Source organism: Danio aesculapii, chromosome 25, assembly GCF_903798145.1.
Source record: "Danio aesculapii chromosome 25, fDanAes4.1, whole genome shotgun sequence".
NCBI lineage: Eukaryota > Metazoa > Chordata > Actinopteri > Cypriniformes > Danionidae > Danio > Danio aesculapii.
Window position 1 is genome coordinate 5137378 of NC_079459.1, and position 19572 is coordinate 5156949.

The 19572-nt window shown below is 38.3% G+C and overlaps 1 protein-coding gene across 4 annotated transcripts in view; it reads right to left on the reverse strand.

Moving 5' to 3' along the window:
• The window catches only part of scaper (S-phase cyclin A-associated protein in the ER), a 224170-nt gene that overhangs the window by 184810 nt on the left and 19788 nt on the right, over positions 1-19572 (reverse strand). For all 4 annotated transcript variants that reach the window (XM_056451356.1, XM_056451357.1, XM_056451358.1 and 1 more), the window contains exons 3-6: positions 14669-14745; positions 14027-14224; positions 1987-2087; positions 1073-1189 (exon numbers count right to left, since the gene is read on the reverse strand). In XM_056451356.1, coding sequence (XP_056307331.1) covers positions 1073-1189; positions 1987-2087; positions 14027-14224; positions 14669-14745 — 493 coding nt within the window. The remainder of the gene's footprint in view (positions 1-1072; positions 1190-1986; positions 2088-14026; positions 14225-14668; positions 14746-19572) is intronic.

The window sequence follows — 19572 nt, forward strand, 5'->3', positions numbered from 1 at the left end:
GGTCCGACATTTTAAATGATATTTTTGTTTAATAAATATTTGGTTTGGAAAAGTAGGCGGTTCATTCCGCTGTGCCGACACCAGATTAATAAAGGGACTAAGCCGTAAAGAAAATGAATGAATGAATTAATAAATGGGTTTGAAAAGAACACTCTAAAATATTATACCAGTAAATATTCTGTACTGTTGCTGGGTTTTGTAATATAAATAATATCAATAAAAATATAGTTAAAATATATCCATCCCGTGGGAAAAATACGTATTGAACATGTCACCATTTTTCTCAGTAAACATATTTCTAAAGTTGCCGTTGACTAAACCAATGAAATCCATATAAAAAGGAAACAAATTAGTTTACAAATGAAGTTAGGCGCAATGAAATGAAATGTCACAGGGAAAAGGTATTGAACACATGAAGAAAGGGAGGTGTAGAAAGGAAGTGAAAGCCCAGACAGCAGCTGAAATCTGTCAGTAGTTCTTCAGCAACCATCATCAATGTAAATCAATGTAAAGCTTATTCAGTCCAACATCTACATTAGCAGGACGATGAAGATGAAACCAGGGTGGACACTTCAGCAAGACAATGATCCAAAACATGGCCAAGGAAACTATCAAATGCTTTCAGAGAAAGAAAATCAAGCTGTAGGCCCAGCCAATCACCTGAGCTGAATCCAATAGAAAATACTAAATAAAGATCAGATTTGGTAGACGAGACCCACAGAACCATCAAGATTTTAACAGTCTGTTGAAGTCTGTGATAAACTCACACCTGAGCAATGCATGTGACTTTTATATAAAGTATTAAATACATTTCAGTGGTTCAGTACTTTCTCCTTCTGTATTTATATTTATTTTCCCCGCTGTATATCCCTAAAGTGTAAAAAAAAATTCTAAAGCACAGTTTTTAGGAAGTCTTAATGAAATTGGACAGAAATAATCAATCATGAAAATACAACAGTTTTATTTTGTTAGTTACCATGGTATGGCAACACTCAAATGGATATGAATATGTGGCAGACAGACATGTTTTTGAGAGATCCTGCATTTTATGGATGGGACGAGATTGGCCTACCCAAAATTGAGGGCACGGCGAACACCCGGTGATGGAACAATCCGGTCTGACGAGGGGCTAGAAATCACATGGCGTCCTGGTGACATCTTTCGAACTTCCCAAGCCAAAGATGTGGGCCTGTGGGTGGATGGATGAAAAAATGAGGTCAAACATTTGGTAGTTGAACGCATGAATGTGAATGTGTATGTGTGAGATTTAGATGCATTTATACACTGTTGAAGCCTGTATATTTCCCCTCCAATTTCTGTTTAATTCATTTAATTCTATTAAGATTTTTTCAACACATTTTTAAACACAATAGTTTGACTAGATATTTTTCAGGATATTATTAATCAGCTTAAAGTGACATATTAGGGTTTACTAAGTTTATTATGTTAATTAGGCAAGTTAGGGTATTTGGGAAAGTCATCGTATAATGATGGTTTGTTCAGTAAACAATCAAAAACAAATATTGCTTAAGGCTAGCAGCTAGCAACTCTCACATTTAAAAAACTGCCTTTATTCTAGCTGAAATAAAACAAATAAGACTTTCTCCAGAAGAAAAAATATAGGAAATACTGTGAAACATTCCTTGCTTTGTTGAACATCGTTTGGAAAATATCTGAAAGAGTAAATAAAGCTAACAATTTTGACTTCAACTGTATGTGTGTGTGTGTTTTCTAAAGAGCTTTGTACAAATTAGCACAACTTAAAAGCTCAGGTTTTTATACCATAATCAATGTACTAGTGTTGTGGTCACTTACTCATTACGACCAAACCATGAATCACCTCAAACTGCTCATTGATCAGGCTGAAAGGGTCACATTTCAAACTGCAGCGCAAAAGACTCACCAGTGGCTTTTTGTACATGTTAAAGGCATGTTATAATCATGACAGTGTGTGTGTGTGCGTGTGTGTGCGTGTGTGTTAATCACCTGTTCTGAGCGTCTGTTTTTTCCAGCTTCTCCTGCAACTGGATCCAGTCGATTAGAGCTTTGAAGTCTCGCACATAGTTATCCAACATCATCAGCACCTCCTGTGAGGGAAAAAACGAGTGCTGTCAGGTTTGGAGATTGCAAAAAGATATAGGAGATGCAACAATAATTCATTAAACTAACCAAACAAAAAAGGCAAAGTCTTATCTAAAGCCACTTTTCCACTGCATACAACAAGCGGAAGACCGGAATTCATTCATTTCCAATGGAGAGTAATTCGGGATAATATCCGTATGTGGAAAGTTCAGTTCCTATTGAGCTGCGGATTTGTTCAAATATTTGAACTTCTGCGACTAGACTGTATGCAACCGGCAGACCGGATGTGACATATTCCAGAGTTGTCCAATAAGGTCCGAGTGCGCATTATGAGAATTATTGATATTTTTTGGTAAATTATTGCTACTTACCAAAAAACACATTTCTATTCAAAAAAAATTTTAATGCTGTCTCCAAATTCCCTTGAAAATTCTCAGGGATCTATAAATGTCTATTATTCATTGATTGATTCATTCATTCATTCATTCATTCATTCATTCAACCATGGTGAACGCACAGTAAATAAAGGCTATTGCTTTTGCACTCCTTTATTTTGGAAACTTTGAGAATCAGCTTCTCTCCCATGGTGCACTACAAAACTGAAAATTCTATGCAACTGCCACAAGGGGGCGTATTGCGACAGTCGTGACCGAATGTCGTGTGCAGTGGAAAGGCACTTAAATGAAAAGAATGTTCTTGTTAAATCTGCCAAGAAATCAAAAAGTCAAAGGGGGCAACAAGTGCCCTAAATTTGTCCAACCAACTGAATTGAAGGCACAGTGTTAAAGAATCAACTCCACTAGTTCCATTCATTAGAGTTTAGAAAGGTTAACATTCATCTTGCAGCTAAATTTTTGTACCACAATGATCTGGGCTGTTCATCAATATCAAGAATGGACTTACAAGAATGGACTTACAAGAACGGACCAAGAACGGACCAAGAATGGACTTGCGTTCTCCTGCCAAATTACTTCTGAAGAACAAATTCAGAAGAAATCGAGAACACCGAACATTTACAGTGGGATTCTGCGATCAGTTACTCCATCAAATGGTTACTCCATATTTTACATTTCTGTAGAGAGAGGTTATGTTTTGATCTTCTATTGGTCTCATGAATTTATGTAACACAAAATAGCAGGACAGAGTTCCCCCAAGATTGAACTTTAGAATGCAGTGACAAGCGAAACTTGCATTTCCAGTCTGCAGCATTCACATGAATGGTAGTCAATGAGGCAAAAAGTGTAGTGTGACTAAATAAAAATGATGGTCTCATTTAGGGAAACTTCTGGGATAAACAAGTTAGACTAAATTTTAGAACTGCAAATAAAGCCATAGCCACACTAGAGATTGAGCATGCAAAATTTTATTGAATGGTGGCTGGATAAAACAAGTTGATGACTGGTCATCTTTTGATCTTCTATTGGTCTTACACATGCCGAGAGCAAGCTATCTGCAACTCTCACATGGTCGCCCAAAAAAGCTAAGCAGGGCAGTACCTGGATGGGAGACCACATGGAAAAGCAAGGTTGCTGCCGGAAGTGGTGCTAGTGAGGCCAGTAGGGGGCGCTCAACCTGCGGTCTGTGTGGGTCCTAATGCTCAGTGAGTGACGTCTTTCGGATGAGACGTTAAACCGAGATTTCGACTCTCTGTGGTTATTGAAAATCCCAGGGTGTCCTTTGAAAAAGAGTTTCATGGGCATCATGGGCTCCTAACCATCCCCATATCATAATTGGCTTCATCACTCTGTCTTCTCTCCACCAATCAGCCGTTGCGTCATCCAGGTGGATGAGGAGATCCCCAAAAATGTGTAAAGCCAGAAAAGGGGTATCAAATGTAAGGAATTATTATTATTATTATTATTATTATTATTCACGTGACACAAAAAAAATCACAAGTTTGAACTTTAGAATGCAGTGACATGCGAAACTTGTCACACAAGCTTGCATTTCCAGTCGGCAGCATTCATATGCAAAAGAACAGTCAATGGGGCGAAAAGTGCAGTGTGCACTTCCCTCCCCTCTTTATTTAGCTGCTATGACTTCTGGGACTTTGAACGAGTGCTGCGATCAAGTCTGCATTTGATACGTTCTCAACATCAAGAACACATTCGGGTTCTTTCAAGCGTCCACTGTTCTTGCAGTCTTGAGTATAACAATTTAACTTAAGTGGCTGATGATGATGTTGAATGAGAACACAAAATCGCTTAAGAACGTATATTGGGAAACAGCTCTGATCTGACCATGCAAGAGGGCAGACCGGCCTCCCACCCTTTTGTGGCATCTCTGAAGGGACAATGAGAAAGCCAAGACTCCCCCGGCAGAATCTAGCGAATTCTCAGGTAAACAGAATCCCGGACGAGCCCCCCAGTTCTTGTCTACACTGAGGATCTGCTGTAAACCAACACCCTGTTGTCTCTACTAAACAGTGGGCATCTAAAGCTACTGGAGCACATCTCACACAACCCTCCCACCCACCTGAAGCACTCCATTCACAAATGCCAGGAGGGGACAAAAAGAAAAGGATGAGGGCAAAAGAAAAAAAAGGGGGGGGAAGAGTGCTGCTGCTTCTTTTCGCCTCAGCGGTCTTCCACAAGAGGTGCGTCTGAAATTACCAATTAGCTTTGCAAAAGAGGGCTGGCAAATCTGATTGGAGCTGTAATCATTTCTAGTTACTGGCAAAGAGTGTGCATCGAATGACGAAACGTTCATTGTTTATCCGATATTCAATCTGCGAGTGCCGCGGGGACTCTAGGGAATCCCTTGGCTTCAACAAAGACACCAGAGAGTGTCGAAGAGCCTTGCCACAGCACAAAGTACAGGTCTGCAAATCTAGACCTACCACAGACTCTTAAGACTACAGAAAACCTGTCTGCAGCCCCTAAATATGGCCAACACTGTTTTGATTAACAAGCGTGTACACTGTGTAAAAAATGAAATGACTACAAATTATTTTGTTTACCTTATTTTAGGAAGTATATAATTCAATATAATTCCTACAAATCTTTTCCGCCTTCAGATAATACATGGATACAGGACATTCTTTTACAATATCTAAAAAGTGAAGATGCTTACTCTCTGGATCACTCAAATCTTTTAATAAGATTTGGGATCCCATTTTTGGACTATATCAAAGGTTTACCTGTACCTTGTACACCTGCATATTTCTACACTTTATTAGGTACATCTTACTAGTACCGGGTTGGACCCCTTTTGCCTTCAGACCTGCCTTAATCCTTTGTGGCATAGATTCAACAAGGTACTGGAAATATTCCTCAGAAATTTTACTCCATATTGACATGATAGTATTAGGCAGTTGCTGCAGATTTGTTGGCTGCACATCCATGATGCAAATCTCCAGTTCCACCACATCAGAATGGTGCTCTATTGGATTAAGTTTTGGTGCCTATGGAGGCCATTTGAGTACAGTGAACTCGTTGTCATGTTCAAGAAACCAGTCTGAGATTATTCACGCTTTGTGACATGGTGCGTTATCCTGCTGGAAGTAGAAATCAGAAGATGGGTACACTGTAGTCATAAAGGGATGGACATGGTCAGCAACAATACTCAGGTAGGCTGTGGCATTAACACAATGCTCAATTAGTATTAATGGGCCCAAAGTGTGCCAGGCAAAATATTCCCCACACCATTGCACCACCACCACCAGCCTAAACAACTGATACAAGGCAGGGTGGATCTATGCTTTCATGTTGTTGGCACCAAATTCTGACTCTACCATCCAAATGTCGCAGCAGAAATCGATACTCATCAGACCAGGCAACGTTTTACCACTCTTCTATTGTCCAATTTTGGTGAGCCTGTGTAAATTGTAGCCTCAGTTTCCTGTTCTTAGCTGACAGGAGCGGCACCTGGTGTGGTCTTCTGCTGCTGTAACCCATCTGCCTCAAGGTTGGATGTGTAGTGAGTTCAGAGATGCTCTTCTGCAGACCTCGGTTGTAACGAGTGATTATTTGGGTTACTGTTGCCTTTCTATCAGCTGGAACCGGTCTGGCCATTCTCCTCTGACCTCTGGCATCAACATGGCATTTGTGCCCACAGAACTGCAGCTCACTGAATATTTCCTCTTTTTCTGACCATTCTCTGTAAACCCTAGAGATAGTTGTGCGTAAAAATTTCAGTAGATCAGCAGTTTTTGAAATACTCAGACCAGCCCGTCTGGCACCAACATCCATGCCACACTCAAAGTCACTTAAATCACATTTCTTCCCCATTCTGATGCTCGGTTTGAACTGCAGCAGATCGTCTTGACCATGTCTACATGCCTAAATGCATTGAGTTGCTGCCATGTGATTGGCTGATTAGAAATTTGCGTTAACAAGCAGTTGTTGGACAGTACCTAAAGCGGCCGTTGAGTGTATATTAGTAAAGTTCATTTGTTGTAACTCAGTTGATGTCAGATTGAGTTAATATAAATGAGGGTATTGGAGATGGAATTAATAACTGGATAACATCTTACTGTTTACCTCTCTATCAATATTAAAGTTTTATTTTCATACAAAAGACAAAAAAAAAGTCCTACAAATCAATTAATTAAGCGGTAAGAGATATCTCAGTTTGACAAGAGCTTTTATAAAGAGCTACGTGGAGTCCACTGATCTTGCATATTCACTCTGCATCTTCTTCAAATTTTTCCTCAGTTCCAGAAGCATCATGCGTCTCATATCATTAGGTGGTCCGGAGTGCGCAGACCTCCTGTTGGCTTAGACGCAGAGTTCAGGTGCATACAGATCAAGATCAAGGTCTGTGGTGTGACTGATGCTCTGGATTAAGAGGGGGGCAGCAGGCGGTACTGTCAAACAGGCGTGTGTGTGTGTGTGTGTGTGTGTGTGTGTGTGTGTGTGTGTGTGTGTGTGTGTGTGTGTGTGTGTGTGTGTGTGATTGATTGGTGGTAATGGGGGAGTGGCAATTGAGAGGAGAGGTCCACAGTGCTTTTAGTTAATAGAGGAGTCACACCGGTGAAAGATGTGTCCAGCAGCAGGCCTGTTGATTAGAGCTAGTTAACAACGCCAGGGCTGTGTCCAAAATCGCACACTTCCCTACTATATAGTATGCGAAAAACAGTATGCAAGCAGAGTAGTATGTCTAAAATCATTGTATTAAAAAAACAGCATGCGAAAAGTACCTGGATAATACCAAAGTCCATTTAAGACAAGGAATTTCACTCTGCAATATTCTCAGGCATTCTGTTTAAATGGAGAAACATCAAATTCTCCAAATTTGCTTGCCAAGCCTACGATTAAATTTTATATTAGGAATCACCAATAAAATTAAACAACAACTCTTTTTAGTTTAATTTCTAAACGTTCGATTCCCACAAAATCTACAGAAACTCACGTCCGAGCCCCTCCCCACGAGGAATCCTCAGTCTATAGCAATCGAAGATTGGCTCCTGTACTAGAAGGCGGGGCTTCATTCGCCACATCGAACTTAACACTTTTCCCCATTCAAAACTATACGAGTGGCGTATCTTGTGTGTTTTATAGTCTTTGATAATACCTGTGAATCCAATAGACAATACAGTATCCAATGATGTAACTCGAGAAAATTCATGAATGGGAGGGAAGCGACGCAACTGATGCAGGTACGTCATGTGATAATGACAAATGGCGAATGTAGTACTTCAGAGTTCCAGTCATACTACTCGCATTCATACTAGATAGAGCGTACTTTTCAAACGGTCAAGTCTAAATTCAAATTCAAATGTAGCACCTATATGAGTAGTATGTAATTTCAGACATGGTAGAGGCTGATACCGGCCAATAATGCAACAGTAGAAGTAAAACAAGTACTACAACTATCACATGGTCGCCCACTGAAGATAAGCCATACCAGTCAGTACCTGGATGGGAGACCACATGGGTCTAACTCCAGCATCCTGGCCAAATTTGCCCACTGGCCTCTGTCCATTATAGCCTCCTAAACATCCCCATATCATAATTAGCTTCATCACTTGACCTCCTCTGCACCACCACCAGATGCTGCACACTGGTGGTGGATGAGGAGATTCCCCTCAATGTGTAAAGCGCTTTGAGTGTCCAGAAAAAAGCTATATAAAAGGAATTGTTATTATAAATATAACGATACACATTTATCATATAGTTGTTTACTTTAAAAGGCTTATATCAGGTGAATGCTTGTGATGTCAAAATCTCAAATTAAATTTTAAATGACCCCTCATCCCTGATTTACCACATCTCTAGCTCTAATCTACACACTCATTCGCACAAGAGAAAGCAGAATTTTCTTGTCCACTGGCTGATGTTACATAAATCAGGCCTGAGACGAGGGAGAGGTCTGATAAGAACTAATTAGTCCTCTGGGCAGTGGGTTAAAGATGTGGGCGTTACATGAATATGAAAATAAATCAAGCCATCAGGCCAAATCAAGCGCGAGACCAGATAACACAAGCTGATGAGATGAAAATCAGGGACATAGGTGGAACTGATTGATTTTCTGCCTTGCACTGAATAAGATATTTGTTAATAACCAGATTTAAATAACGCTTTACAGAACACAACGTTTAAAATTGTCCATTTTTTTTGTTTTGTTTTATCTGGCATGATTCACTAGCCATTTAAAAGCAACACAAAGCAATACTCGTTGCTCCTAGAATAAATGTATTTTCTGCTGATGTCATCAAGCTCTTGTGGCCAGGAAAAACATCAACTAATAATGACAACCTAATGTCACAATCTAATAAAATAAGGTGCTACTTATATTACGAACTACTGAAAATTCTGCCAAATGTTTTTTTGGAAACGCTTTTTGCTTTATTCATTCATTCATTTTCCTTAGGCTTAGTCCCTTTATTCATCAAGGGTCACCAAAGAGGAATGAACCGCCAACTTATCTAGCATATGTTTTACACAGCGGATGACCTTCCAGCTGCAACCCAGTATTGGGAAACATCCATACACTCATTCACACACATACACTACAGCCAATTTTGCTTACCCAGTTAATCTATAGAGCATGTCTTTGAACGGTGTGAGAAACCGAAGCATATGGAGGAAACCCACACCAACACGGGGAGAACTTGTAATATGTTTTAAAAACTGTCAAGATAACTTCAAATATGATTAAGCTCCTGTTTATCTAACCAACCTTCTGTCTCGCTACAATCCAACCTGCTTATTAAGATCTCAAAACCCAGTGCTTCTGGTACTATGCAGAATAGCAAAGTCTACTAAGTAAAGACCAGCCTTTAAACATGTTCACGATGACATCGCCTATAACTGCAGGTTAACTGTTATATATAACTGTTATATATAATAACGTTAACTGTTAAAAGCTTTTAGTTACTAGCAGTGGTGTAAAGTAACAAATTACAAATACTCAAACTACTGTAATTGAGTAGTTTTCCTCAGGAATTGTAATATACCAAGTACTACACATAAATGTGTACTTTTACTTTGCCCTGAGAACACTTTTAGAGCAGTATCGGTACTTTTACTCCACTACTTTCCTTCAACCTGCAGTCACTACTTTATTTTTTTCTTGTCTATGAGGATTAGAAAGATCTGTCCTGTGATTTCTGTCCAATCAAATCGCACATAGAAGGTAAATCGCATCATTATGAACTACATCAAGACATTGGTGATATATAATTGCAGCAAACTGTTTGGAAGCATTAAAAGTGTCCAAGAAGGTCGGCGCAATAGCCTAGTGGTTAACGCATCGACATATGGTGCAGTAGCACGTCAAGGCATCCCGAGTTTGAATCCCGGCTCAAGGACATTTCCCTACTCTACCCCTCTCTCTCTCTCTCTCTCTCCAACTTTGTTTCCTGTCTAAATACTGTCCTATCTAATAAAGGCAAAAAGGCCAAAAATATATCTTTAAAAAATAAAGGGTTCAAGAAGATGTCCAAAATCTTTACATGCAATGACGCAGAGACTGTTTAGATGCTTGTCACTGATGAGAAGATGGCAGATGTTTACTGTATGATGAACGAAATGGCCTTAAACACCACGCAGGTACAAGACATCAACAGATTGATGTTGTACCCCAACGTCATGGGGACCTTCTGTTTGGAAATGAAAATCGGGTTGACATCAGAACCCAACGCCAGGCTGATGTCAATGTCCAATGTCCAACCTAAAATTAACCAAATATCAACATCTAATGATGTCACAGCTTGACGTTGTGTGCATGTTACCACTATGACATCAGATGTTGGATTTTAGTTGCCATACCTGACGAATAAATGTCAGTATTTGACGTCAATATGACGTTGGTTTTAGATGTTGGCTCGACGTTGGATTTTGGTCACTTTCTAACAACCTAAACGTCGACGTTGATATCGGAGATCAAAATAATGTTGTCCTTAGACGCTGACTAGACATTGAATTTTAGCCTTCTGACGTCACAACCTAACCTAGTATTAATGTCTTATGATGTTGTGTGCCTGCTGTGCAATAACTAAATGCACTACAGAATGTCACGTTTAAACACATCCACAAATTACATGTACAGCTATCAGCTTTTTACAGCGTAATACTACTCTTGAGTACTCTTGAAAGGTCTACTTTTTACTCGTACTACAAAAGTATTGGGTTTGGATCAAACTTTCAATTGAAATGTAAACCACAGTTAAATTTGTCTGTAATGAGTGTGCCTATTGAACAGGTAGAGGAAATTAAGCTTCTTGGAGTTCTTCTAGATAGTAGGTTGAAGTGGTCAAAACAGATCGATAAAATGGTAATAGTTATGGGAAGAGCTTTATCAATTAAGAGATGTGTCAAATTTTTACCACAGTACTGTGTCTCTCAAATTGTTCAGGAAATTGTTCTTTCTTATCTAGATTACTGTCCAGTGGTATGGTCGAGTGCATCAAGTAAAGACTTAGTCCAGAATAGAGCTGCATGACTCATTTTACACTGCAAGAGAAAAGTTAATATTATGAAAATGCATAAAAATTTAGGTTGGTTATTGGTGAAGGATAGGGTAATTATTTCTCTGCTGTGTTTCATAAGAAATATTTCTGTGTCAAGAGTTCCAAGTGTATTGTACTGTCAACTTTTATATTGTAATGCTAGTCATATTTTTAACACCAGGCATGCATCAAAAGGAAATTTCTTGCTTCTCATTTCAAAAACTAATGCAAAGCAACGGACTGTAATATGTAGAGGAAAGAAAACATGGAAAATATTGCCATCAGATATTACATGCTTTGCAACAAGTAAAATGAGGTTTAAAAAATCGTTTATGAAATATTTAATGGCACAATATTAGGTAGATTGTTGATCTGGATGCTATGCATGAATTTTGGGTTATGTTTTTTATTGGTTTTTGTTGTTATGTATTAATGTCGTTTTGTTTTGTGTTTGATGGATCCCAGGACCTTGGTAGTGGCTAATGGGTATCCTGATAAATAAATAAATACTTTGAGTAACATTTACAACAGAGACTTTTTTCACGCTACATTTTTAGGCAAGTAACGGTACTTTTACTTAAGTATGATTTTTCAGTACTCTTTTCACCACTGGTTACTAGTTAATTAGTTAAAATTATTAGTAACTAATAAAGTTATGGTAACTAATAACCTTAACTTTTCAGAATTTTATTGTAATACAATAATGTGCACCTTTTGTAAAGTTGCTTTGAAACTGATTATTGTAAAAAGTGCTATACAAATAAAATAGAATTGAACTAAGCAGTAACTTTACAAAAAGTAGGAAATTGTAGGCTATTTTTTAATATACTACCACATAAACACGAGAAGACTCCGACCTCAACATCTCCAAGGAACGCTTTCCCACTTTAGGCCTAAAATGTTCCCATCAGACACACAGCAGTAAGCTAAAGAGCTGTAGCGGAGCATGAACAAACACAAACACACTCGAACCAAAGGGCCAGGGAGTGTGAACAGACCCTCCGGACATGGCAACAAGGCAGGGCAGATAGTTTACGCACATTCGCGCAGGCCAGCTGTCAACAAGGTAACCACAAAGGGGGCCGGTTAGCTTCGAGCATCTGGCCCAAACCCTGCTCGGCATAATTTTAGATTACACGCCAATCGATAAATCAGAGCCAGCAGTGTGGAGTGTGGACGATGGGCCCAAATACAGCCCCGGCGCCATACCTGCCAGGGTAAACACAGAGAGTGCCCCGACACAAGCTCTGCCAACCAAAGCTAACAAAGATCAAACCACTGTTTTGCCGACACAGGTCCCGGGACCAAGCCGGACTCAAAAAACACTGTTGATCAACTTGAAGTGATGGATCGTTATTGCGACCGTTGCGTGCTGAGAGGTCATTGGTCATAGTGGCTGACTGCAGAGCGCGTTGAGCAATCAGCTTTTTGCTTTTACTCAAGCTAAACAAAAAACCTGGGGTGGAAAAAAAAAAAGTGTTTTAGGACGTCACCTAGACCTTGTACCACGAACACCCCCCGCACACACACACACACACACACAGAAGGAGAGAGGTGGGGGGTGGGGGCTCTTTGTTTACACATGTCATCCATCTCCACTCCCTCCAGAAAGGCCCTGGAGAGCTGCAGTGATAATTCTCTCACCAAACCCTCGCTGACACAAACCAGAAAACAAAAGGAATGCGAGGAGGAGGAAGAGGAAGAGAGAGAAGTTCATCACAGCGCTTCACTCCCTCTAGTGGACAGTTCCAAAATCTCATTCATTCATTTTCTTTTCGGCTTAGTCCCTTTATTAATCTGGGGTCGCCACAGCGGAATGAACTTATCGAGCATGTTTTTACGCAGTGGATGCCCTTCCAGCCGCAACCCATCTCTGGGAAACATCCACACACTCCTGCACTCACACACATACACTACGGACAATTTAGCCTATCCAATTCACCTGTACCGCATGTTTTTGGACTGTGGGGGAAACCAGAGCACCTGGAGGAAAGTTCCAAAATCTCAGAACTAAAAATCATGTTTAAAATGAAAGTACACATGAAATCAAAACTAACCATGGTGATTTTGTTAGCTAGCATTGCTAGTTTTGTGGTGAACAATTCATGTGTGCATGTCATTAAAAAGTTTTTGAAAATGAGCTTCCATGTAGTGTGTAACACAGCTCTAAGTGAATGAAAACAACCAGCTGAGGTTTAAATATGAAATAGTTTAAAACTTAATTCTTTAACGAAATAGTCGACTGAGAGTCGAATAAATTAATCGTGTTGAGTTCGGATCTTTTGCCTGAACGCATCAATGTGATGCGGTACATTATCAATTATGTAGTGCCGGATTCGGTAAAACGCTAACTTGCCTTTCCCTTTAGACTCTAGCGGAATTTGATTATTTCGTATAATAATTGTTATTTTTCCTAGTCTTTTTTTATTTTTGTTGTTACTTTCTCTTATTTTATTTTTCTTATTGTTTTAATCCAATGAGTTAACACATTTTTAAATGTAATTTATTTGTGCATAATTTCTGGACATAATTTTTTTATTTATTACCATCAACCATTGAAACAACCTTAAATGTAACATCAAAATGAGAAATGTTTTGAGCAAAACTTGTGACAATTATATCATGTATAAATAGGGGGGGTTGTATTTTTTTTATTAATATTGTTATTATTATTTTGCTTTTGCTAATTGTTTAAAAAAACATCATGATACCCTTTGTATTCATATATTCTACATTATGTTATGTTTATTTTCAATAAACATACTTAGAAATTGATTTTTTTTTTTTTTAAATCCATGACTTTTCCAGGTTTTCCTTGACTGTATGAACCCTGAATACCAAAGAATGAAACAATTAAATGTACTTGAAGTCATATAGATTACATTTGTAAGCTTACGCAACCAAATCGACCCCAGTTTTGAGGCTTGTATATCAAATGCTTAAGATCTCAAAACCACTCAGAATGAAGATAAAAACTTAAATCCTAAAGCAGTAAAGTGTTGTTGAGGATGTGTGTGCGCAATGAATAAGAAGTCAGAGCACTGCTCGTACCCGACACTCCACCACGCTCTGGTCAGATTCACAGGTGACGTAGATCTCGTCCACTGCTCTCCGCAGGTTATCAAACAGAAAGGCCCAGTATCGAGCCCTGAGGTCCACCTTTCGCGGTTGTCTAGTCTTGGTGGGACTCTTCTCGGGTCCTTTGTCCAATATCGACCCAGGACCATTTTTGCAGTCCAACCCCGAGTTCTGTGAAGAGCAGAGATTAAAATATACATATTAAAATACATAGACAGCTTTATATGCGCATATAACCCCATTTTGCCATAATATTTATAGTCTAATAGTTCATGTATTCACTGTGTGCTGCTTATAGAAATACGGAGGTAAAACTTAGGGAAGGATTCAAATAAACCCAATGAAAGTAAGGCTGCATTGAAATGACTCTAGCTCCCCCTAGTGTTTACTAAGAGTAAAAGCTTTTTAATTAGCCTTTCAAAAGTGCCTGATTAAATTATCATTTTATTTGAATTAAAATAATAGAGAACTGATTACTCATGTATATCATTGGCCAGACATGCACGCTTCAGGTTATTCAAACCCTAGTTTAACAAATCTGACATCTTACAATATTGAATCACTCCAGGAATAAAATACTACATTCAGAATGTCCTTATGGTACAAAATTCCCACCTGTTTTTTGTTCCTGTGGAGGCCAGAGTTGATTCGCTGAGCTCTCGCGTTGCTGTTACCATGACTCTTAGTTTTCGCTGAAAGCAAACAAAAGAACACAGCACAGTTAGAAAAACAAGTAAATATTAAAATGCTGTACATGATACACACGTCCCACCTGAATGACGTTTTTCAGAAGCATTTACTGTGAAATGGTCAGTACTTTCAGATTTGAAAACTACATTTTCTATAAAACCCTTTACATATATGGTAGTCATATTTTTATTACATAGCTAAAAATGTTTATGGCACAATTATTTTTAAATGATGCTATTCATAACCTATTTTATATATTATGAATAAATGAGATTTATTTATTTATTTTATATAGCATATTTTCTATATGGGTCTAATAAAAACAATACAATTTGAGAATTTAAACAGTTTGTTTTTATATTACGCTAATATTAATATTGATAGAAAATGCATCTAATTAACAGAATGCTATAAAATAATGTAAATGTGTTGTAGAAATCATTCTACGGTGATAACATACACAATTTCTTCATGCACGAATAAAATTTTGGGTTCATTCATATTTTTAAGTCATTTGAAATAAGTCTCTTCTTAGCAAAGCTGAATTTGTTTGATCAAAAATAAAATAAAAGCAGTAAGGCAAGTTATTTATATAGCACATTTCATACACAGTGGCAATTCAAAGTGCTTTACATAAACAAGAATAAAAAAAGACAAGTATAAGAAAATAAAAAACAGACAATAAAATTATTAAAAACAGATTAAAATGTGTTAAAGCAGGTTATAAAAGAATAAAAAAAAGAAATGAAAAGAAAGACATAATAGTGTTATCTGTCGGACGAAGCACAGTGCTCATTCAGTAAAGGCACAGCTAAACAGATGTGTTTTCAGTCTTGATTTGAATGTGCCTAATGTTGGAGCACATCTGATCGTTTCCTGAAGCTGATTCCAGCTGTAGGGGGCACTGTTAGTGGCTGAAAGCCGATTCACCCTACTTTGAACTCTTGGAATTTCTAGTTTATTTGATGCTAAAGATCTGAGTGATCTATTTGGTTTGTATTCAGTGAGCATATCATGTATTGAGGTCCTAGGCCATTTAGTGATTTATAGACAAGTAATAATACTTTACAATCTATTCTGAATGTAACTGAGAGCCAGTGTAAAGACCTGAGGACAGGTGTGATGTGCTCTGATTTTCTGGTTGTGGTCAGAATCCTGGCTGCAGCATTTTGGATTAGCTGCAACTGTCTGACTGTCTTTTTGGGAAGGCCCGTAAGAAGGCCGCTACAGTAATCCACCCTGCTGCTGATAAAAGTATGAACAAGTTTCTCCAAGTCCTCACTGGAAACAAAAGCATCTAATTCTTGCAATGTTTTTGAGATGATAGTATGCTGATTTACAGTAATATTGTGACATATTATTTACATTTAAAATAACTGCTTTCCATTAGTTTATTCCTATAAATTAAATATAAATTACAATAAATTTATTATGCAAAATTTTCAGCATCTTTACACTTCAGTGTCACGTGATCCTTCACAAATCCTTCTAATAAGCAGATCTGCTGTTCTATGATGATCAATTCTTACTAGTGTGTGATCATTAATAAGCCTCAATATTATACCTATTATGAACATTATGGCATTTTGTTCTGCTTTTTATTTTTGTTGAAAACAATAAATTTGTTTGACATTTTGATGAATGCATAGCAGCATTTATTTCAAAAATATCAAGAAGTTTTATAAATGTCTTTACTGACACTTTTACACTTTTTTTAAAGGTGCTGTATGTAAATTTTTGACTCTTCTAAAGCATAAAAACACCATAATATATGTTTGCAGATATTTAAGAAACATGCTCAGTGAACATTCTTGTTTATCTGAAAAACAATGCTGAAGTCAGATATTTTGCTTTGAACACGAGAGTTACAAGCCGAAACGTCTGTCTTTGTTTTGGTTCTTTTAACCTGCCCAATGCCATAATATTTCAGCCAATTATATCTTAATTATTCATTGATTCAGTCAGGAAGGCTCTCAAAGTACCGAAGTACTGTGACCGAAATGCGACCTTTCCTTGGACAGTAGCAGCCTCTGAAATGAGACGCTGATTGAAAATTTCTAAAATATATCTATTAAATATATATTGAAAATATACAATCCTTTTAATATGGAAAATATTGTTTCTATCATGTGTTGTTGCTTTTAGTTTGAACACAGTTAAAATCAAACTTTAGGTTCAATAGTCAAGCCCCGGTTGCTGTCATCAATCTGGCAATTTGCGCCAGAGCCGTCTGAGAAGGATCAGAGTGAAAATGTGTTTTGATGCAGGAGTGCAATACCAAGTTCAACCACTGGGTGTCAAACTTACATACTGCACCTTTAAAGATACTATTTTACTGTTTCGGGTGGCGCAGTGAGTAGCGCTGTCGACTCACAGCAAGAAGGTCACTGGTTCAAGCCTTGGCTGGATCAGTTGCTGTTTCTGTGTGGAGTTTGCATGTTCTCCCCGTGTTGGCGTGGGTTTCCTCCGGGTGCTCCGGTTTCCCCCACAGTCCACAGACATGCGCTATAGGTGAATTGAATAAACTAAGTTGGCCGTAGTGTATGAGTGTGTGTATGAGAGTGTGTATGGGTGTTTCCGAGTACTGGGTTGCAGCTGGAAGGGCATCCGCTGTGTGGAACATATGCTGGATGGGTTGGCGGTTCGTTCTGCTGTGGCGGCCCCAGATTGATAAAGGGACTAAGCCGAAGGAAAATGAATGAATGACTATCACTGTTTCCACAAAAAAATATGAAGCAACACAACTGTTTTCTATACGGATGATAATAAGAAATTTCACAATAAGAAGTGTCACAGTCATTCTAAATTTGAATAATATTTCTCAATATCAGTGTTTAAATTGTATTTCTGATCATATAAATGTAGCCTTGGACTTCTTCAAAACATTAACATTTTCAAAACAGGAAAAGAAATATGTTTATAACATCCAACATAGTGATGAAGTACCATTTATGGCATTTCAGTCACCATAAAAGTCATATTACACCCAGCACTTACATTCATAAAGTGTCTCTGCCTATCAGAACTGATCTGGGATCAGGCCCGTATTGTGTGTGCACTATAAGAAGAGGATCAGCTTCCTCTGGTCATCTAGGATCAGCTCCCTCTAGTCAATATAATCCTCTTTATCAGGATACGAGGGTCAAAACTGACTCTCAATCAGCACTTCTAAGCATTAAGTGCATACTTGGAGTTCTGCAGCATCTGATCCAGAAACAGTGGATGAATGCGGGCACTGGCGAGTGGTGTTTGCTGGGACGTTACACAAACTGCTGTCCTAAAATTAACAAAAGACTCCTGCGGGGACCTGTCAGAGCTGACGCTCAAACTGAGGATCTGGGTCAGCTTAAATGCACACACAAACACAGACAGACACACAGACACACACACACACACACACACACACACACGCAGACACAAATATACATATACACACACATATACATAGACAAGCACAAGCACACAGTTGTGCACACAAACACAGAAAAACAAACAAACGGATAAAAGCACACAAATACACATATGTACATGGGCACACGCGCACACACACACACACACACACACACACGCACACAAATATGCACAAACACGCATAAGCACAGAAACGCACAAACATACATAAACACAAACATAAACACAGGCAAACAAGCACATACACACACATACATACACACACACCACACACACACACACACACACACACACACACACACACACACACACACACACACACACACACACACACACACATGCACAAACACAGACAAATACAGACAGACAGACAGACACACACACACACACACACACACACACACACACACACACACACAAGCACAAAAAAGCACACAAATACACATTACACATGCAAACAAATACACACAGGCACAGACAAACACACAAGGACACAAGAACACACAAACATGCAGGTACACACAAACATAAACAAGCACTTAGGGAAACAAACACACACGTACATGTACATACATAAACAAACACACTGGCACACACAAACAAAAACAAACAAACATGCAAACGTACACAAACAAACATACACAAACACATGCAAACGTACACAAACAAACATACACAAACACATGGAAAAATACACAAACAAAAATACAAACAAATGCAAAAATACACAAACAAACATACAAACAAATGCAAAACTACACAAAAAACATACACAAACACATGCAAACGTATACAAACACATGCAAACATACAAAAACAAACATACACACACAAACATACACTCAAAAAAGGCAAACATACAGACACAAACACACACTCAAACAGGCACACATAAAGATACAAGTACAAACACACAGGGAGACACACACGCACACACACACTGTGACAGAGTGTACTGTAAGTCCAGGTACAGAAGAGGGACGACAGATTCACAGCACTTGTTCATCGCCCACATTTGCTTTGCTAATGGCCACTCTTTAGAGAGCTGGACGCATTTTAAACAGAGCCTGATAGGTGACAAGACACGTAGGATGTGAGAGCGTTTATGACTGCAAGACAGAGCAATGAATCATCTAAATGTCATTTATTCACATTGTCTAGTTCTCCTTTTGTGGAACAAACGATTGAACAAATACATCATTGAATAAATACATAAATATTACATATATAGTACATATAGTCCATACATACAATTACCAAGGACTCATTGAGCCAATACAGTATTAGCATTTCAGAAGTAAATTAATAATAATAATAATAATAATAATAATAATAATAATAATAATAATAATAATAATATTAATAAAACCATAATTTCTATGTCAAATAAATGCTGCTGTTCTGTTTTTAACATTGAT